Genomic DNA, 22,456 nt, shown 5'->3' with positions numbered 1-22,456 from the left:
TAGTTTTATGCTCAGAGCAGAGCACGTATAAATCTTGCTAAATCTCTTATAGTAACATCGGTTTTCAACACGTGATAAAAGTCCGCACTCATAAAGCAAGTGATTTGCGCTGCTACTGACATCTGACTGAGGGCGCTCTGTCCAAATGATTTCCTCCCTCGGGGCCCCACTCAGTCATGAACACACTTATGATCTCTGGCGTCCTCCGATGAGCTTTCGACAAATGACGACATTCCCACTTCCACAAAAACATCTCTTCGCCAGCCCTCACGGCAGGAAATGACGCCAAGCGCGCTGACGAACACGCAGCCCTGTTTTGTCAGATGTGAGGTGTCAATGAGGCGTCCGGCGGGCCCAGTACATGACAATCTGGGGCTGTGGACAAGGACAGACAACTTCTCTCAAGGGGGAGATGTGTGCGTCTATTAGGACCTTATATTGTTAGATTGCAGCACACTCAAAGGTTTCCTCAGTTGATTAAGAGAGTCCAGTGGGAATATGATGGAATTTGGAAGTGATGGTTTTGGGAAGTGAATAAACGCATGTTTATGTGTTGTCCCAAATAAGCCGTGACCGTTTGGAGCCAGCACCACGAAACTGAACCAGCAAAAAGGAGCAAAAATGTCTTCAATGAAAAAGATGAATTTGATTATTCATACCAATACTGTGAAGTGTTCTATATAAATATATATTTTTAAACTATTTATTTCAATTGCTTCCATGTCATCTGACCAACTGACTCCAGTCAGGTGCTAATGGTTATGCTGCTCTAGATCAACAGGACCCACAATTGGATTTTGAGTGCAAATGGTGTATATTTATCTGGGATTTGTTTGGAGTCAGTTGGTCACCTGACATGGAAGTGATTCAGAACAATGTAGTTATCTCCTCTTCAAACAGGAATTTATTGATGGTCCCTAAGTGTAAGCACTGTGATCCCGAGTGAATGTTGAATATTTGTCGTTAAGTTAAGTTAAGTTAAGTTAAGTTAAGTTAAGTTAAGTCAACTATCTGCTGGCTCCAGCTGCCTTTGAACATCCAAGTTTTGTGGATTTACTTTTCACCTTAAAAAACTGCAAATGTCACGTTAGAAAAAGGGAAAACAGAACTAATCTCCTTTCATGCACCTTTATTCGAAGGTGACGTGGAAGAGTGAAACATCCACAAAGAACCAACAACACACACAGGCAGAAACACACGTGCAAAGAAGATAAAAACACGTCTCCTGCCGTCGACACAGTGCTCTCACACAAGAAGAAAATCTGTCAGTGCTCTGAAGACAATCCAAAAGGACTCAAGCGAGAACCGTCACCTGCAAATCATCGCCCTTACGGAACCACTCTGGAATGTGCTTATGTTTCATATTTAAGACTTTAATTAAACATGATGGAACTTAAAAAACAGATCATAACAATGAATTAATTCCTCTATCTTTAAATAAGGATTCAATTATTATCTAATGAACATAAAAAAGATTACACTTTAAAGCGGAAGTGGGGAACTTTCACATATAAATAGACGTTCGTCACATTCAAGGCCTTCTTATTTATCAGTTAGGAATCGGCTGCAGGTGATTCACTCGGTATTTTGCAGGAGATTTGGCGTCTGTGGAAAAATTCCTGATTTGCACTTTGCTTCCACCAGCAAATTTGCCGAAGCTGAAGAGAAGAGCAACTGTAGCGAAGGAGATGATGTCGGTTATGTGCTTTATATCTTAGGAACTGATGCTCCAGATAAAAAATGTATTCTGCGTTCAGAGAAGAGCCTACAGTTATAAAAGGAAACAATTGATGGCGAAGTCAAACACAAACTAACATTGGTGTGTAGCCTCCTCCAAAAATATAGCAGCCGTGCAGCATAGACTGTGTATACAGATGGAGGATACGACTGCTCCCCAAAAGTGAAACCAAAGCACTCCGATCGCCCCCTGCTTCCTCCATGTCAGTGGATGGGACATGGACCAAATCATTTCCTCTCGAAGTTGGTTTCTGGCATTTAATGGAGCTCTTATCAGACATATGTGAAGTTTGGTTTTGATTTAAAGCTCAGAACAACTCAAGAGTGGTTGAGCACATCCAGACTCTGGCTCCACATGACATTTTCAGCACAAGATGGCAGCGTTAGTATGTTTTGGCTTCACTTCTGGATAGTGGGAGGAGGTGGAGACACGTCGTCCATTTTTATATAAAGTCTATGGTGTGTAGCGAATCGCTGTTGCATTTGCTCTACCTAAATGTATAATTATTATCCTGTGTATGTGTAATTCCTCTCACTGCCAGAAGGGGGATATAACGGTTCAGCACTTTAGGTTTAACATAATAGTGAAATAAATATAAATTTTTCCTGCTGTGGCATTAAATGAAAATGAAAATGCCATATTCATCATCCAAACTACCGGAATCATTATGTATGTATCTAATTTAAATACATATATTTCTTCACACTGCACTGGTCCCTAAACAGAAATAATCTTTTTTTCACCACAGCAAACAACACCTTGACTTTTCAATCCAAACTAAATAATAACTTAGCGCTGACAACCAAGGGGAAGGCAACATTAACCGTAAAGCCTCCTTCTGACCCTCCAGAACCAGGGTCATGGATTCAAGTGAGTCCGGGTGTGGTGATATGGTAAATGGTCAGAGACAGAGAGTGACAGCGGCCCCTGTCACTCTGTGGCAGGGTTCTTTGGTGGTGGCGCGACACTCAGTCCGAACATCCTCATCTCGTGTGGTACTTTACGTGTCCTCGCGTTTGTTGTAGTAGTGACTGAAGAATGAAAAAATACTGATGACCAGACACATCACGACGAACAGCGTCAGGGCCATCCAGAGAAGTCGCCGATTCAAGGAAATCTTGGGACAATAGCGACTGAGACGTGCCAGGACCTCCTCCATCCTCCTGTGACAAAGACCCCGTGAAGAGCACAGTGCTGTACATATCACATATTTCAATCGCTGCTGACATTTTTACTTCCAGCAAGGAGGTTCTATTTTCAGCTGTATTAGCTTGTCTGTTATTTGGCAGGACCACTTAAAAACTACTTAGGAGAATACCATGGACCTTTGTGGAAGGATGTGGTAAACTGTAGGTCTGGGAATAATCTATTAAAGTTTGGTGAAGATCCAGGTCAGGATTTTCTTTTTACATTGTGAGATAAGATCTATTCATTTCAACATTAATGCTAAGGCTACTGATATATGTACGAGTGTAATTTGGTGCAGATCCAAATGAAAATCTGGATCAGGTGAATTTAAATGTGGTTTCACTGTGAGGCCTTTGTGGAGGTACACACTCTACTTCTCTTTACGTTCTAGTTTGTGACATTTTATATTTACCTGTTTGTATTTATTTTTCTTCCGCTCTCCTCGTCTTTATTTGTTGATTCGAGTAATTTCTCCGCAGTGTTTTCCTCCTCATGCTTCTCGTCTTGGTGCACTTTGTTCTGCTTCAGTCCTTCTTGTAATCTGCATTTGAAATGATAACATTTACTGCATACGGATGAATGAATGTCCCTTTAATCTAAATGTTCCAATACACACACACAGTACGACACAAGATCCACCTGCACCACATTAGTCATCACACATTGCGTGTTTGTGTGTTGTCAATGAGCAGGAGACAAGAGGACTCACCCTTTGTTGTACGCCTCCTCCTCAATCTTCGCCTTGAGCTCGGCTCTGATCTCCTCTAAGTTGACTGAGGGCTTGGCCGGCTCACTTTCCTGCTCCAGCACACTCTTTCCACTGCATTGTTTCAGATAGGAAAGAACAATCAGCCTTGGACGCCATCACGGCAGCGGGCGTTATAAAACTGTGATGAGTGTACAGTTCGGTTCCATCACTACCCTGCATGTGGCCCTATCCTCTAATGGACAGGCTGCAGCGTGGACTGTGTGGCCTCGTGCATTACAGGCACCATCATAGACCAGGAGAGTACAAACAGAAAAAAAATGGAACTGGCACTTTAAACAATTCCATCTCCTCAGAGAACATCGAGCGCAGGCACTTGGGAGCTTCACTCAGTCTCACTTTGCAACCAGGATGTGATTAGAACCGATGTCTGGACTTTGTCACATATGTTTAGATTATGACCCTGGATAGCATATCCATCATCCACAGCAGGGTTTGATTATTATGTTATGCTTTCAGGGTTATTTCCCCCCCCCGCTGGTGCTTTCTCTGCAAGGCAGAGCACATCCTGAAGGCCACACAAACAGGTCGAAAGTCCCGCCGCAGCAGAAAACCCTTTGATAAGGATGATTAGAAGTTCTGGGTTTTTCTTGGCCCATTGTTCCAAGGACTGTGGAGTGACCTTGGTTATTGAAGGTATGTGGATTTACTGTACATGCAGTGTGTGTATGTGTGTGTACATATGTGTGTGCATACACAAAACACAACCAGAAAACAAAACCTACCATTCAGCTGCAGGTTGTACCGCCTCTCTGGGAGTGCTGACTTTCACATCATTCGCTTCACACTACAGGAAGCGAATTTACAGAATTGTTATTATTATTTTTTCTAACAATAGTACAAAATAACATGTACTTAATTACTGAAGTATTCATATCCTTTACCCACCGTAAGTAAAACTTCCAAAGCCACAGTAAAATGAAATAAAATAAGTGTTGCATTTACTGTGAGAGATGTTCTGTGTGAGCATCTCTCTGTAGCTGTCAGATAATTACAGTGGAATAAAAAGTACAGTATTTCCCTCTGAATTATACTAAAGTACAGTAGTTAATTAATATAGATTCATGCCTTTGGGCATCTTATTATTTTTAACCAGTATTTTGCAGCAATACAAGATAGAGCTTTACAATTTAAAACACTATTTATACTTTTTGTATAAAATAAAGAGTTGAGTTACATGAGTAAATGTCTTTGGATAAACTTACTCTACTGACTTTAAGTCAGCAGTCATGCTGAGAGAAAGGGTGTCATGTCATTCAATGCATAATATGTAATTTCCCATTATTTCCAACTGGACAGGAGGACCTACCAGGACAGGAAGAGCAGCACCAGTGGATGGTCCCACGTTGGGGCCAAGGGCTGGGTGGGGGCCTGAGGACGGACTGGGCCCTAATAGCAGGTTGGGGCCCGGGCCAGCTGTGGCTGGACTCTGACCTGGGATGTTCAGGAGGTTAAACTTCGGCACCACTGCTACACTCACCCTGCGTCTGGGCAGAGCCTGGAGAAGACCCAAGACAAAAAAAACAGCACAGGCAACAGTGCTGGTGGTAAGAGCAGGAAATGAGAGCAGTGAGGAAATCTTGAACAGACATTCAATTCAGAAATTACCTTTCCAAGGGTGAGGGACATTGATCTTGACGACCGTGCAACTCCATCATCTTCAGAAAATAAGACAAATCCACCATTACATAGGAACATATAGACTGTTCTTATGCTGCAGAGCTGCAGTGAAGCTGGGTACACATTATGTGTACAGTGCAAACTGCAGTCAGGTTGATTAAGGTTCATGCTTTACCAAAGTCTTGGCTGGATAAATAAAGCATAACAAACATGTGGTGTCAGATGTTTTTCTGAGATTCATTCACCGAGTTTTTCTTTGCTTTATCTGAATGTCGTCATCAGCGCGTGGTCTTACCTCCAGTGTCCACAGACCCACTGTAACAGCGATTGGAGTTCTGGTTGGCCAGCTTCTTAAACTCCGTCAGCTCGGCATGATCCTTCTCATACGTCCGCTTCAGATTCTCCACATATTGCATCATGACCTCAGTGGCCTTGTTCATACGTTTCTCCTGTTGACCAGTGAAGGAGTTGTTCAATGAAAAACTACATTACAGAGTAGAAGCACAGAAACAGGAACCTACTGACAAAAAGGGTTTATTTTAAAGCAGAGAGGGTTTGAAAACGTTTCTCTCAGAGAGAATCCTCAGATAATAGGTGGTATTTATCTGGTGTATACATAACAAAATACCATTATATTAAGGGAACAGTAAATTTGCCATGGTAGTGACGTTTGTCTTGACCAAGACATCCTGTATCAGACGTTATCGTTCAAACGATGAGCTGTGCTGTGTATGTCCACAATGCAACATCTGTCCTTTAACTGTCCTGCATTGTCTCCTGTTTGCACCGTCATCTGCACGTGTTAGTAGAACTGCACCTGTCGAACCGCTCCGACGATCTCCGCCCGGCTGGAGAGTCGTGTGGCCAGGCGGTGCAGCACCGACACCGTCTCCGTGAGGCGCTGGTAGGCCTCGCGTTGCTCCAGGTTCTGGCACTGGGGTGAGGTCGTCTGCAAGAGACACACAAAAATAGTCTCTTAGAAAAACAAAGTGCAAATCCCTGTCCCTTGAGATACCTGGGATGAGAGTCTTTCTCAGACTAGATAAACATTCACTGTGGGAAACATGAGGTGATGGAACTCTTATGAGCCACAGAGGATTCTTTCGTTCTAGTGAGCTGATGTGCTATCGGCTGTTTTGGAGGACCGACCTTCAGCGCTCCTTTGAACTCCTCCAGCTCTTTCTCTGTGTCTTCCTCAGTCATGTTCCTCTCCCTCTCCGCCTGTTTGAGCCGCGTCTCCAGGGTGTAGTTGTCGTTACGAAAAGCCAGTGACAGCTGGACGAATGCATTCTGCAGGGAGGAAGTCAAAGCAACATAAACAACACGTTCAGCGCAGAGGAGCTGCAGGCAAATCAACAGAATCCTTTATAAAAGTCTCCCACACCACTCAAAACACACATGCACCAAATGCATTGGAATGTATTATCATCTGTTAACGTGTGAGGGAGAATCGAGCAGCAGCTGAGAGGAGCCCGGGGAACTGGCTGTGATTTTGACATTCGACCTCCTTGTGCTTTGCTGTGTTGATCAAAGCCCGCCTGCACGGTTTTCCAACATACACGGGCCACAGCTGAGAGGAAATATATGACCTCTGACTGTCCTGATCCAGACACGTCCCCCGGGGGAGCAGCGAGAGGGGCCGCGGCCTGAACCCTGACAGCGTCACCAACTTTTGCATTTTGCTGCACAGGAAATCACTCTGGAGTCTCTTCGGTCCGATCAGGGACACAAAAACACTTTCCTGTTGACAGAACAACGCCAAACCCAGGGAGCCCATTTTTATGACGGTGTAATTAACTACTTTGGTAAAAAAACAGGTTTTGATAAACACGGGGCGGGACGTGTCAAACGTTCAGCGGCGAGTGGAACAGTACATCTCCACTGTGAAGTGTTTGAATGGAGGTTTCTGCTCAAAGTGAACACATTTTTATGACATGTTGTTTTATGACTCAAGTCCCCAGTCAATTACAGTAAATCATATAGAAGGCCAAAAATGAGAATATCATATTTTACTCTTTAACACTTGGGAAGCAGAACCCGATAAGAGTCCCATTTGTTTGTTAGTGTAATTTAACGATGTAGGTAGTAAATAAATATGAATGAAGTTACTTATTTTACAGATATCGTGCCACGTAGATATTTAAACTGCAAACAAGCACGAGAGGAAAAACGTTTACACAAAATCGACTTGGAACTTTTAACACTTCATCACTAATGGCAAAAGGTCCGATGTTTGATTTTAGGAGGAGAAATCAGGGGAAATAACTCAACCACCTCAACAGATCTGATACCAACCTCAACCTCCTTCTCAGTCAGGGGTGGTGCACTGGAATGAAAGCAGACATGAACTGTTAGTAAGGTGGGAAACGGACACGTTCTATGAAAGAGCAACTCAGACGCAGGGAGGAATATGTTTGAGCAATATGTGTCAAAGTAAGAGGAAACGTAAGCAGCGGGGGTCTTGTTACACACCAGCCTGGCAGGCCCCGGTGTAGTTTCAGTTTTCTCAGCATCACGTCTGAAATGTTCGGCATCGCATCCAACTTCTCCTTCGCCTCCGCGCTACTGGCCGGGATGGGGGTCGGATGAGGACCTGCACACACATCGCTGCGTCAATCACACCTCGAGGAAATAATCAGGTCTTTGAGTCAGGTAATGTCGGCAGAGTCTCAAGTCCTTTCACGCAAACCTCAGTAAAATCACACAGCAGCTACAGTATCATGATAAATGCTGAAATATACTATGACAGTAGCATGAGTTAAGTCATTCAGGGATGTTATAATATTAGTCTTCATAAACACATCAGACCATTTGAAACCGGTGTCTCGGCTTCAGCTTGTGCAGATGCAGTTGTTTGTATTTTCTTCTTCTTCTTGTAATTCTTCTTCTAGTGACCGTCTAATCTCACGTTGGGAAGTGACACGTCCCAATCTTTGCAAATTCTCAAATGTGACTTTCGAATGCAAGTCTACAATTTAGTGTTATTTCAAAAAAGAATCATAAATTCGATTTTTAAATTTGTATATCAGATGGTCTTTGGCTCACACGCCACCTGCTGATGGAAACTGAAAACAGCAGCTTTCTGTGTTGCGAGGCCAGTTAATGGGTGGCACAGGGGAAAAACACACAAGAACAGATCATCTCCATTTTGTGACGGGAACAAATATTTTCCCTGAGATCCAGGAAGTGCACACCCTTGGCCATGTTGCTGAATAGACTGTTGGAAAAATACAACGTTCTTTCTTGCGTGGACAAGAGGGCATATGGGGACTGTTACCCTTTTCCTGTTCAGCAGCTTCACTCAAGTCTGGTAACTTGGATCCCACTATGCTGTGGTTACGCAGCAGCTTGTGTTCCTAGATACGCAAACACACACAAAAACAAAGCAGTTATGTTTTATTCCCACATCATTTCCCCAAAAGAGACATTTGACTACAAAATAAGAGCGAGTGATGACAGCTTTAAAATCCTCTTCACCAATGCTTTACCTCTCTGAGTTTAGACAGTTTGGGCACACCACCCGGCGGGGCAGGGAGGTCCTTGTACCCTGAAGACTTCAACACATCTCTGGGCTTGTCTGAGAAAGTGTCCTCTGCTTTCGGAGGGAAACTCGGCGCTCCGTTTCTGGAATTAAGGCTGCCCACAGCATCCCAGGAAACTGCTCTCATTAGCGGAGGGAAGGCCCCGATTGTCTTTATCTCTGCTGTACAGGGGGCCAGTTGGGTGGGGGGTCGGAGGACAGGCTTGGCCACTCCTGTGGCTGGGGCCTGGTTGGGGCTTTGGCCTGAACCGGCGCCCTCATCTGCTTTATTGACCGCCGGGGGACTCTTAGGTCCGGTTGGATCACAGTTCTCCTTCTGAACAGCAAAACGGGGCGTTAGAGTCCCAGAGGACACTTTCCTCTTCTCAGTGGGCTTCCAGTCCACCAACATCCTGCCCTGAGGTCACCAACACAATGACTGTCAGTAATACAGTTTACAGCTTTTGAGTTTGAATAAACCTGTGGCATTAGAATTTCATATTTATATGGAAACACACACACACTTAATTCATAGATGCAAATGTTTGAACTAATCTGTAGAGGCGTTATGCTCAGACACAGCAGTCCTTTGGGCCAAAAGCAAGAACTGGTCAATTGAAACTTTGGCATCACAACCGTGGTAGTTACAGAAAGTCAAATTATCAGTGAAATAGTTAAATGCAGTGAGTAAGTCTGCTGGTCTGACCTGATCCTGGGTCGTTGGTTCAGTCTGTTCTCGCCCTGAAGGAACCTCTAGAAGCTGCAAGAGATCAACACAGCACGTTTTCTTATGTTAATGAATATTCCATCGGTAATAATGAACTTTCACTCTAAAATCAGACAGAGTTTTTAATTGTTAAGGCAAGTGTACATCTTCTAATTGTTTAGCACATTTAAAACACAGACACAAATGTCTTACATAACGTATGAAATGATGAAACCAGTGATCCTTTACCTGGCCAACAGACTGAGTCGACTCGGAGGGTCCCGCAGCTGACAAAGCAGAAAACAACAAACAAAATCATACTCAAAAAGTCCAATGAACATTAATTTGAGGAGTAGTATGAAGGATTTATCATCATTTCATGTTGAGAAGGGAGAATGCAACTAGCTGGGTCATGTAAAAACACTGCACACCAGGAACCGGGCTGGGTTTGTGCATTCTGGGCGAGTGTGGAAACATGGCGGACTCAGTGGAAGAGAATCAAGTTTCTATGTCCTACAGATGTGCACCGCTTCAAACTGACAAACACACAATGATTATTGGTTTCAGGTGATTAGACACTGATCAAAACATTATCTCCCATGTCTGCCAGCTCTAAATCCTACACACATAGCCCTTTGAACGACAGACAAAAATACAAAACTTTAAAATGAATAGTAAATACAAAAGAGTTTGATACTAAGGAAGAAGAAGAGTACACACCAGCTTGTGGGGCCACAGTCAGAGAGCTGCTTCTAGACGAGCACGGTGAGGATGATGGAGTTAGAGTAGGAGAAAGACCTGGGGGGAAAAGAACAAAAAAGTTAATTCAGTGAGAACAAAATAGAAAAGTGTATACATACAGAACCTCAAGCATAACATTTCTTTGAAAGTCCATAAGACAAAAAAAAACAACGCTTCAACATGATTCAACCGATGTTCAAGAATTAATTTGCTCTGTTCAGGGTTGTCTGTGTGCACGTGGGTGTCTGTGCCTGCTCTACCTGTGGGTGAGTCTGTGCTGCCGGTGGAGCGGCGGCCTCGGCGCGTCAGGAAGCGGTCGCTGACCTTCTTGGCCTGTTCCAGCAGCTCCAGGTTCTTCTGTCGATCGTCCTCAGAGAGCTGCAGCTCCGGCAGCGCATCTTTCACCAGGTCGATCACGTTCCCTGTGCTGTCTGAGGAGTGGCACACACACACACACACACACACACACACACACACACACATATTAACCCTCATCCTAACCTTTAAACATTCATTATGAGGACTTTTATCTCTATAAGGATGAGAAGGGTATATGATATGAACGTATAAACAAAGGTTGTTCACTACAGCATGAGTAACACCTGTATCATGAGCAATAGCCACTCCTTAAAAAAACATATGCTAATAAAATCAGACATTTAAAATGAATGGATTTGATCTTTAAGCTTTAAGAAATGTATGTTTTTTTTGGTTTTAAAAGTCAGAGTTGCTGGGTTGGCCTCAGTTAGAGATGAGTTGTGTCTTATGGATATTTAAGTGGGACTCCTCAGGTTAAAGGCAACAAAGGATCCACAGATGGACCTGAGCCAATAAATCAGTTGATGAGAGTTTTCAGGCATGTGCGAGGACACACGGCTGTGTTTTTATTCATCACATGAAACCTTTTAGGAAAATGAAATCAAAGCTGTTTTGAAATCATAGTTTGACAGAGGAGGCTGTTACTGTGTTTCAAATAAACACTTTAGAAAAGAAAACACAGAAAAAACTGATTGACTGTAGTGAATGTTGCTGGTTATAATATCAAAATAGTTCTCATGGTGGTGTGTTTTCTTTTTAGGAATCATTTCTTCTGCAGTGTGTGTGTGTGTGTGTGTGTGCCCACCGACTGTGGTGATGGGTCCTCCAGAGGAGTTTCTGCTCAGGCGAGCTCTGGGACTGTGCGGCCTGACAGAGGAAACCGTAAAAATTCAGGTCACATTGTTCTTGTTTACAGCTGAAGTTCCAGACAACCCGATGGCAGAGGGTCACACGTACCTGGCCTGTTCCATAGGGCGACCATCTTGTTGGACGATGGTGGCCTGCTGTGGGTAGACGATGGTGGGCGCAGCCATGACCACAGCTCGGATTTCACAAGGTACAGACTGTGTAGAAATGAAAAACAGATTTCCAATGAGAATAGCTGGAAGGATGTGGTAGAGGTCTAACGAGGAACCTATTCATCTTTGGTGCGGTTCCGGATCAGGAGACAATCCAGGATTTATTTCCCCCTGCAATCTCAAAGTAAACAAATCTGTCACATTAAAGGAACTGATAACTATCAGTGTGGTCGAAGATTTTTTTTAAGTGGCCAAATTGAGCTGTGGACCCCCTTTGGAATATTTATTTATACCCAAACTATACCAAATTAAAGGTCATTCAATTTTGAGTTTCACAGTACGAACTTTGTGTCTTAGTATTAAAGTAAGTAAACACCATCACAGATCCACTCTAATTCCCTTGCAGCCCTTCTCATCTTTGCAGTAGATGGAAACAGTGCTGACAGGATACAGAAAGTGTGTACATAAAGCTGTATACTATTATTGTGTTGGTCTATGCCCTGAAGATTAGATTACGCAGCTTCATTGCATTCTGCAGAGATGTCTTATCTGGCCTGTGTGTTTATGAGCGACTACAGCGGAAGGCAATGTTCTCAGGGGACTCAGACGGCCGTCTGTTTAACACATTGCTGTCTGCAGAACAAGAGGAAGACTCTGTATGTGGCCCTTCAGGTTTTATGTTCATCATGTTGTTGTGTTGTCCCGAAACTGAAACGCTCTCTGGTGTAGTGGATGATGACAGGATCCTGTTTAATCGGATCTGAAATAAAAAACTGTAACATTTAGTCTTTTTTTTGTACTGGACAGCTGAGGAGTCTGTCACTCACTGTGCTGGGAGAGCTGGAGGAGCTGTCCAGGTCCTCTGGGGAATCCTCCTCTTCCTCAGGCAGTGTGGGCATGCTGGGGATTAGTGGGGGGTGAGAGCGGGTGTGGGGAAAAATAAAAGCCCTCTCAGCAGCAGGAGCTTTGTCGCAGGTCTCCCTGGGGTCCTGGTCACTTTGCTCAGGAGGAGATTCCTGCGGTACGTGTTCCTCCTCTTCCTGGAGCGGAGAGATCACAAACACACAAAGTCACAAACACGTGCATGTTATGTGTGGACAGGGACAAATGCAAAAAGATAAGTAAGGGAACTGCTGATCCTTTTTTTGCATTGTCTGAGAAACTCGAATGTTAAAATTCTGAAGAAAAAGTCCTTTCTGGATTTCTGACCACAGCTAAATATATGATACACAGAACCAAACATCCTCATTATAAACAAATCCCAAAATAGCTTCATCCTCTACTGCTTTGCAACGGCAGTATTAGGAAAACTTTCCCACCGGACTGTGACACAGTCATTGTCCCACCGCCTGGGGATCTAATGAAGATCAAAAAATACTTTGAAGCAAAGTATAAGCAAAGAAAAACATGAATATGCATCTCAAGATAGCCATAGATTTGCTGAGGGTGCCCCCTGGTGGAGGAGCAGCGAAGAGAAGGAAGAAAACGGTTTATTTATAGAAGCCCTCTCAGCTTTAATAATCAATCTCTGCTGTCAAATGCATGCACTAGACTGTTAAAATAACACTGCAGGTGCAGGAAAGCACCGTGGAGCTGCAGGCGGAAAGAACAATAACCCAGTGGCTGCTTCTTATCTTGTGTCCACACAGTTCATCTGCCCTCAGCGCTGCATAAGAATCCAGAACCAGGTGACCTATTATTTGTTCGATCATGAGATCCAAACTGTGGACAAAACACAACTAGGACATTGACTATATCTTCACTGATACCATCTACGCACTGATGTTTTGAGCCGGTCAAATCCAGGCTCTGATCACTTGTCACTTTCAAATCCAGATGTTTGCTTCTGCAACTATTATGAAATTGTTATAACAATTATGGCATAAAGATCCAACTCTAAGGGGCTGAAAGTCTCACCCAGGGCCCCAAAATGTCTAAAAATGGCGAACAAGAATAAAAAACGTTTAGCTCTTCTGTCCCTGTGGTACAACTTGTGAATCAGTGAGGTTGAAAAGCTTGATGTGGAAAAATAAACAGATTGTTTGGGTTTGGGTAAAATAAGTATTTAAGTTAGAGGACCTTCATTGTCATGGTTACAATACAAACACACAAGGTTATATAACAATCATGGTCAAGGTCAGAGGAAACAACACGGGAAACGGACAGTGGTCTCTGATGATAAAATAAAAGTTTTGTCGACTCGTCCAACCATTCCTACATCTCCTCCTCCTGACCTGATCATAGTAACAGTGACACAAACATGTTGTTAATGGGCGTTTGCTGAAATGACTGATGCTGTTTCACACAACCACTAGATGGTGCTTCACAATAAAATGTAACTATGGGTCGTAGTAGGCTACCAACCTTCTGGGTCGGTGATCTACAGGTGGTCACACTTCACTTTACAATGGCGGAAATGGATTCAACACATTTGTTAGACCACAGGGGCGCACTCTGTCGAGAAACACTTGATTTTAACATGAGTTGGTTTACAAGACTATGCCACATCAAGGCACCTTAAAGATATTGAATATGTTTAATAATCCTTCCTTCTGAGGAAAAAAAGAAGCCTTTCAAGTCTTAGATTCTCATATAATCATGAAATAATAAGCAGAGATTTGATTATTTCCTCTAAGAGATGTTGAGAGGAGCAATTAACAAAAACAGCAACACTCACTGACTGATTGAAAAGGCAAATAAATACGACTCCTGACGGAGCCGGCGAAGCTAGCTACATGTGTCCTTGTTCCCACACTGTGACTTTCATCAGCCAGAAAGGGTTTTGGGCAGAACCTGTCAGAGCGAGTCGGATGCACCGAGTTGTTTTCAGACTCTGCTACGTTCAGTGTTACTTGTTCTCACAGAGTCACTGAGCTCCAGAGAGACAAAGTCAAACAAACAGAGGGTCTCAGGGATAGATTATGAAAATAATACAAATATGAGCAGGAAGATAAGAGAGGAGAAATGATTTCTCCACACTAAAATGTTGTATAAATGGTGTGACTTAAAATCTTAGTCTTAGTATATGGTTGAAAGAGATCCAGTGATTACTGCATGAGAGGAAATTAAGGTATCTTGTCACTCAGATAAAAGATGGAGTCAGGAGAGTTAATATGCACACTTATTATTGGCATTAATGGTTAATGTTGTATCAGCATCAGACAACCCATGGTATCTATGTACATATAACATCTGTCAAAATGTTACTGCATGTTCAAATCAATAACTAAACCTGCACTTCCACTCGCAGTGGATATATAGCAAAGCTATATTGCATTTTAATTCTTAATTTCTTTGCTGATTAATTTAATAATTTACTCATAAAAGAAAAATCCCATCATAGCTTATTTTGCCAGAGTTAAAAGGGAAATCTTCAAATTTCTTCTTTAATATGTTCAAGATTTTCAATTATACATCAAATATTCACTATTTGGAAGCTGTTGGTAGAAAATTCAAGTCATATCAGATGAAACAGGCGAGAAATATATTTAAATGTGTGCAACAGAAACACTGTTTCAACCCAAAGCTATAAAACATCTGTGACTACTGTATCGATCTATTGAATAGAGGAGTCAGGAGCAGGTTTCACCTCCTGGAGGAGCACAGTGCACTCAGAGTGACTCTCTATCTGTCAGGGTCTCGCTATAAATAGAAAGATTTACATATCCATGACCAGCGCAGGTGTGGCTGTGTTTCTACTGCCCCTGTTGTCATCTCGATTCACCAGTTGACGAGTAGGGCGAGGAGGGAAAGGTGTGACGGATGATTGGTTATTTCTGGGAGATAATATGGCACGCACTTCACACCGGACAAATCCGAGCTGCTCAGTATCATCGCAAGCATGACAAGTTCTTGGGAACGTATAGGGACAGAAGAGGCCGTGAGTCACTGGGGAGGAAACGGGTTGTTTAACTATCTTCCAGAGACTGTCAGATATTTCCTGACTACAGGAATACTGTCATGCAAGAGCACATCCACCTCTCTCTCTCTCTCTCCGCCTGCAGGAGTATTTAGTACAGATGGTTTCATACGTTAAAAAGCGGTTTTACTACACAACTCTTGAGTTTAATATTGAATTTCTCGCAGCTGAAGAAACTGAGAACGTTTATCTTTCGTTGACATCTTGTAATTTCACCTGATTCTCATATTTAAAAGTCTAAACTTCTGTCTGAGTCTCCTTCAGTTGTTTTTTACATGGAGACAGATCTCATTTGAGGTTCTATTGCTTATATGAATATAAAAATGAGAGCGAGCATTTCTAATAGGATGATGTAATTGCCAGAACAGCTTTGGTAAAGACCACCTGCATTTTCTTTGGCAAACTTAAATTATTGATTTATTCATTCATCCATATTCTACTTCTTCTACAACAAAACATGCCAAATAAGGAGAATACGAAGAAGAACAGCAAAGAAATCACATATCATCTCAAAAGTTTGAATATCTCCATATCTTTACAGTCCATTTTACTTTAAACTAAACAATTGCAACAAGTAAAATGTGTTTAAATGACCGAATCTTGCTTTTGAGCAAAAAAACACCATTAACCAGTTTTTGTTTCTTCTGCTGACGACACAGAAGAAACTGTTACCTCTGGCAAATGACCACTGTCCAAACAAACATGCCAACCTGCAGTGTGGGAGGCTCGACTAGGCACCGTGTGTGTTTCCCTTGCAGACAGACTCAGATAACTATTGAAAAGTAATTGAATCACCCAGATGATTTCCTGTGCAGGCCATACAAGACTGAATACAGAGAAAGAGAGAAAGAGAGAGAGAGCCCCTGCACCACCATGACACAGGGACATCAGTATCTTGTTATTTACAGTTATGTTCTATTATAAAACTTCTTTCTCCATCAGAGTCAGACTGAACTACTCGCTGCCGCCCGGCCTCGCTGCCCCTTTCCTCAGAGGGAGTCAAGGGGACCGCGATCCTCCTCCACCCCCCTCCTCCTCCTCCTCCTCCTCCCGTTACATAAGCCCACTCCCTCATGCCAGATTTGTTTAAAATTTGGTTGTGTGAAGCAGTGAGCACAGGGCCCGCAGAGGAAGTGGTTGCTACGGAGCCACAGTCTGAGATAACACGGCAGAGGAAGTGCGAGAGAGAAAGAAAGAAATGGATGGACAGAGTCAGTGGACGAGTCAGGTGAGAGGCAAGATAACCCCACTGACTTTTCAAATGCACCATACACGCTGAAGAAAAATACAAGATCATGTAAAGTCACCGCAGAAGCTACAAGTCAGACCAACAACAACAACAAAAAATCCCCAAAACACTCGCTCCAGTACAAACTGCTCAAAGAGCTGGAGTGGCCTCCTTCTGCAGCTACACATGTGTCCACCTGAAACCAGGACAAGCAAAGACCCCCCAGCTCACAAACAGCCCAACCGTCCAAACCGGTCCTCAGGCGGCACACACATTACCTGAGTCCACTGCTGTAGAGAAGCAGACACACACACTCCCGCTGGTCCCCTGCAACTGAGAGCGACTTCCCACAGTCCAACTGTCACCCTCTCAGCCTTTCCCTCAGAAAACTCCTCTATCCTCGGGGCTTCTCCTTCCTTCTCCCGTCCCCTCTGTTCCCTGTCTTTTTTCAGCAGCAGCCTTTCTTTCACTCCTGGGAGCTTTGACCATTTAAGGAGAAGGGCTCTGTATGCTCCTTTGGGCTGCTGTGGAGTGTGTGTGTGTATGTGTGCATGTGCTGTGTGTGTTAGTGTGTGTGTGTGTGTGTGTGCTCCACTGATCATCCCTCAACTTCACCCTGAAGAAAGTTGGAAAAATTTGGTATTTCTTCAGGGGCTTGTTGTGGTTTGTGTAGTGTGGAAGCAGTAGGAGTCTAGTTTGTGTGTTGTTGTAGATGCAGGGGCATGTTTGCGTGCGGCTGATAGATAGATGGATGGATCCCATCTGTCTGATCTGTGTTTACTCTGCAGCCTGAGAGGAATCCTCGCATCCACTTCCCGAGCACTTGGAGATCTTTACTGTTCGGCGAGCTGCACCATTTGTGCTGCTTTTTTTAGCGTTGAGAGGTTCTAAGGGGCGATCACCACGAATTTTGTGTTTAAAAAAGAAAAGAAAGAAAGAAAAAAGCAGAGCAGTCATGTTGCTCGGGGGGAACACAGCTGACGTTCACAGTGAATTACAGCATCACAGTTTGAATTAACGTGAGTTGACAGTGAAGGAAATTGCTCATCAAAGGACTGATGTGTGCAAAAAGGTCAGATGTTCTTCTTATCTAAATCAAATCAAGTGAAAATCTTCTTTTAATTTATTTCAGGATTGAGATTGTGGTGTTTTAACCGAAGGCCGTGATAGAAAAGGGTTTGAATTCTTTACTAACTACAGCATAAAAAGATAAAACAATTACAGTAGGTAGTATTATAAAAAAAATATAGGGTATCTATTAGTAGAATTAAAAGTAGTTTTTCAGATAAATGCAACTGTTGCCTAAAAATAAAGTATTAATATTAATTACTAACTGCTGTATAATTGTCTGATAAATGCAGTACAATAAAGTACAACATATTCTGTGATTTACAGAATAGTAGAAGTAGATAGTAATATAAAGTACATGTGCCTCAGAATCATACTTAGTAATAGTTATTGCAACTTAAGTTATTTTCCACAAACGCCCAATTCACAAAGCTTAAAAGATCAGTTGCACTTTGCCTTTACTCTACAAGCTTGAAAGAAAGTGGTACAGTATCCGAAAAGTCTCCTTCATAAAATGTCCATTTCCAACAGCTCAGTAATAAAGACACAGAAACACACAACCTGCAGTTCCCCCTCCTCAAGCAGATATCACATCAGCATCGGTAACACAAGCAGCAGAGTCTCACCTTGCTGCCGCTGCCGCATCCTGCGCTGCCTGTTGGAGCCAGAGCACAGACACACGGTGAAGACAGTTGATTTGCATTTGACAGGAACCATGTGCAATGCAAATGCCATGACGTCGTTAAAAATAAAAAAAAAGAAAGAAAGGAAAGAGAGAGCGAGAGAGAGATAAAGAGAAAACAGACAGGGAAGAAGCAAATTTAGTTTTATGTCCTGGCAGGCTGACGCTGGGGATGGGATGTTCACCTGATTAGTACTGACTACTGTACCTCTTGTTTCAGGAAGTGTCTCAGCCCCCCCACCCCCATCCCTCACCCCCCACCCCACACCCTCCTAGCTCCATAACTATGGGCAACAATAACCTGGCAACCACCTGGAGTGCAGCAGGCCCTTGATCCTCTGGTTGAAAGCTCTCGGCCTGCTCGCTGATATTGTGATTCCAGCTTTTTTAAGATGTTTAGAGCACCGTCAGAGCTTAGCAGCAACACGTGGCTCTCAAGGAGCTCCAACTAAAACAGTCTCATTCACTTCTGAGAGGGTACGGATCAGAAAAAAAACAACGCTTCCGAGAACTTGGACTCCCTGAAAGGACATGCTGGGTTTTAAAACTATTATAACACAAGTATTTATTGCAGGATTTCACAGCCAGATTAGACGTCATAACTCATCACACACATCCCGGACGAAAAGCGTGGAATGGAGGCTGTGAAGGCGGGAGCTACAGTAGAAGCTGTAAATATCTTGGCAGCCATGTTCACTTCCACACATTGGTCCCAATATAACCTCGTTTTCACTTCAGACGCCAGCGCATACGTGTGTGTCTGTTTTCATCCCCACGATCTACACAATCTGTCTTGTCCTGGAAGAGCTCAGCCTCACCACAAGTTAATTCACATTATCCAGCCACAGAGATTTAGCTGTTTCCACCCTCCTTTCATTTGATGATCACTCATCAGAGAGCAGATTGTTTATACTGTAGCCACCACACACACACACACACACACACACACGCACACACACACACACACACACACACACACACACACACACACACTCTCTGCGGGTATTAGAGACGCACTGCGTTTCTAAATTATTTACATCCAGTCTTCAGTGGATCTTGATTCATCATCACGCAGGCTGACTGTTGCCAACAGCCACATAAAACCTAAAAAGAGGTTGAACTCCTTTGCACTGTTACAGTGATGAGGCCAAAGTTGACTTTATATCTCACATTAATGCTTTATTAGTTTGAAGTAGACAAAGGAGGAATATAAAATTGTTTTTAAAGCCTTAAGGGATGAAGAGGTCCGTCTCACAGAGCTGTGAGCAGACAGTGTGTCATGAGTCTTCTACATTTTTATAGATGTTTGGAATATGATCTGCCACCAAGTGCATTCATAACATATTTTATTATGTAATTGTATTATGATTACAACAAAACTGAGTGAAAAGATGCAGTGTCTCTTTTTTTTTCTCTCTTTAACATTGACCGATTTTTCACCATTTTCACCTTTCTCCCAGGGAATAATTCATATATATTGATTTACAGCTATATGATGGAGAGTTGTGCTTTCCCTAAAAAATTTAAAATAAAAGTTAAGTATTCTTGAAGCTGTGCCAACATCTAAAGTTGTTTAATGTTTGGGAAGAACTCCAAATATGATAAAAGTCTTTCTCACATAGACCTTGACAATAGCTGGATTAAACTGCACCATCCATATCGTAAGGCACAGGCAGTGAACATACCACCTTGAGATGCAGTTGGACAATTTAAACTTCAGACAGAAGGCTAAAGAGTAAACACTCAAGAAGACATGCGTGGAGACGACTGCTGCCTGTTCATGTCAAATGACATCCCCCTGCCCTGTGAGCCCCCCCACTGGTTCCCAGCAACTTCTACTTCCATGCCCCCACCTCATCTCTTCATCACAAATAAACAATAACATATAAGACAAAAGAGAAAGCAGAGGAGCGGAAAGGGAAAAAGTTTGCCATGACCCAGTAGGGATAGTATTGTAAGTTTTGGAAAATATATAATGAAACAGCAAGATTAATTATGCACAAGCAGCAGATTTTAGGAAAAATGATCAGATTCAGGCTATAGAAAAAGTTTTCCTATGGTTTTGTGAAGACAACTTCTTTTAAAGGAAGTGTTTGTGCTGTACAGAGGAAGCTGTAGCCAGAGGCTGGTTATCATAGTTTACGATGTACAAACAAAACATGGCATTTTAATAAGCGGGCCTTGGGGTCAGAGACAGGATAGATGGTTCTCCCCTTTATTTCTCAGTTCATTTTCTTCATTGGAAGTCATTCCCCCCCTGTGCTGAATGTGTTTTTTTAAAGTTTGTTATTTATTGACATGTCTGTTGTTCTTTGAAAGCTGCAGTTGCTGGATCTCTCAGCGTCTTTAAATAAATGAGCTCAAAGCTCTTCAGAATAAATCAAACGACAGGGAACGACTGCTCCCACAGTGATTTGAACTTAAACAACCGACAAAGTATAAACGTGCTGCCGTTTAATAATGGGCTGTAGCTAAAAATACTTGACCCTCTGTGTGTTTGAATAAAAAAATCATTCTGACCGCCACTGATTCCCCCTTTGATAGATAACCTTCTCCCTGCAAACCTATTCTCTGTTCCTCTTACTGTACTAGCTGTTGTGTGCAGTATAAATATTTGCACACTGCACAATCTATTTGAAGACATCCTCAGAGACGACCATTTGAAACGGAAGTGGCTTTAATTCGTCTGCGTCTCACAGCATACCGGACAGCACTGAAGCTGTATTAGTGTTATGCTGCCACCGTACCGTTCATGAGTGGAAGCTCACTGACTTCTGGGAGTATGGGCGACAGAGGAGGACTCTCTGTTCTTTCTCTGGTGTCTGGCTCCACGTCAGGCTCAGCTGTGGAGCGGGCGACTTCTGGTTCAGGATCAGCCGACAGACCAGGACCTGGATACTACAGAGACGTACAGAGAGAAAATTGATTTATAACTGTACATGTGATATGAGTAAAGAAATCAACTTGTGAGTTCAAGCATTCGATAAAAACACACAAATAAAATGTGTAAAATAAAATAAATTTGAACTCAACATAAGCAACGTAAAAAATCCATTCAATCATAAATATCAGCCCCCTAAATATATTTTTCATAAAGATCCATTTATAAATTATTCTCTGAGAAAGCAACACAAATGTTTTAAAAGCTCTATCTTTCATTGTTAAAGAAACTTCCTGGATCCGCCCCATGATCACAATCTGTACCAAAATTGAATATTTTTTTTCCTGAACTATAATCTATTTTTCGTGGTAATCCGTCCGGTACTTTCTGCATAATCCTACAAACACACAAATACACCCAGATGAAACACAGCCTCCTTGGTGGAGGTGATAAGAGACTTGTTACAAACCTGGCCTGGATCCTTCTCTGCGATCTTGACCTCTAGGACATTCAGCTTCTGGTCAGTGTCACTTGCTCGGCCCAGAGCCTCCTCCACCCTCCACGTGATGCTCTCCATCCTCGCTCTCACCTGGCTCACCCGCTGCTCGCTCTCTCTCACCAGCTCGGCCTTCTCCAAGGCGCTGGTGACCATGGCCTCCATCCTCCTGAGGGTTGTCAGAAGTTTGCTTGTGGTCAACTGAAGCTGCGCTTGCTCCTGCTGTGAGGCCGCTCCGCCTTGGATCTCCGTGGTCACCGCCGCATCCCTCTGATCCTTCACCACCGTCCACACAGCTTTGTCTGCCACTACTCTCTCAGTGCTGGTCCCTCTGTCAATGTGACAAACTCCACTGCTGTTTTTTTGCTCGGGGACACACTCCAGTGCAGATCTGAGAGAGACTTGCAGGTGGCAGACCTGCTCCTTCATATCACTGATTGTCTTCTCCGCTCGCTGGAGCTTCTCTTGCGTCTCAGAGAGCTCCTGGGTCGACTGGGTCTCTATGGTGCGGGCCTTAGCCTGCTCCACACTGAGGGCTCTCCACCAGTTCACCACTGCCACCTTCT

The 22,456-nt window shown here is 43.1% G+C and overlaps 1 protein-coding gene and 1 long non-coding RNA gene across 3 annotated transcripts; one reads left to right on the top strand and one right to left on the bottom strand.

The window, feature by feature from the left end:
• Nucleotides 1-1,112: 1,112 nt before the first annotated feature.
• On the bottom strand, nt 1,113-18,583 carry mrvi1 (murine retrovirus integration site 1 homolog). 2 transcript variants are annotated; one of them, XM_053419171.1, is made up of 21 exons: nt 18,458-18,583; nt 12,444-12,656; nt 11,555-11,661; nt 11,403-11,464; nt 10,540-10,710; nt 10,259-10,336; nt 9,788-9,825; nt 9,539-9,592; nt 8,801-9,250; nt 8,590-8,668; nt 7,785-7,905; nt 7,608-7,638; nt 6,462-6,602; nt 6,130-6,261; nt 5,608-5,761; nt 5,301-5,350; nt 5,002-5,190; nt 4,418-4,479; nt 3,636-3,746; nt 3,339-3,467; nt 1,113-2,901 (listed from the first exon to the last, which is right to left on the bottom strand). In XM_053419171.1, the coding sequence occupies exons 2-21, from the start codon at nt 12,513-12,515 to the stop codon at nt 2,739-2,741; spliced, it is 2,394 nt and encodes a 797-aa protein (XP_053275146.1). In that variant the 5' UTR covers nt 12,516-12,656; nt 18,458-18,583; the 3' UTR covers nt 1,113-2,738. The 2 variants fall into 2 exon arrangements, with proteins under 2 accessions (XP_053275146.1, XP_053275140.1); XM_053419165.1 differs by lacking the exon at nt 18,458-18,583 and adding an exon at nt 17,042-17,431.
• LOC128437137 (uncharacterized) lies at nt 2,949-5,062 on the top strand. The gene is made up of 3 exons (XR_008338172.1): nt 2,949-3,129; nt 4,152-4,328; nt 4,992-5,062. It is a non-coding gene; the product is annotated as an uncharacterized LOC128437137 (long non-coding RNA).
• Nucleotides 18,584-22,456: the final 3,873 nt, after the last annotated feature.

This window comes from Pleuronectes platessa, chromosome 1 (genome assembly GCF_947347685.1).
Source record: "Pleuronectes platessa chromosome 1, fPlePla1.1, whole genome shotgun sequence".
Classification (NCBI taxonomy): Eukaryota; Metazoa; Chordata; class Actinopteri; order Pleuronectiformes; family Pleuronectidae; genus Pleuronectes; species Pleuronectes platessa.
Note: the sequence above shows the minus strand (reverse complement) of the source record. Positions and strands in the feature narration are given on the sequence as shown.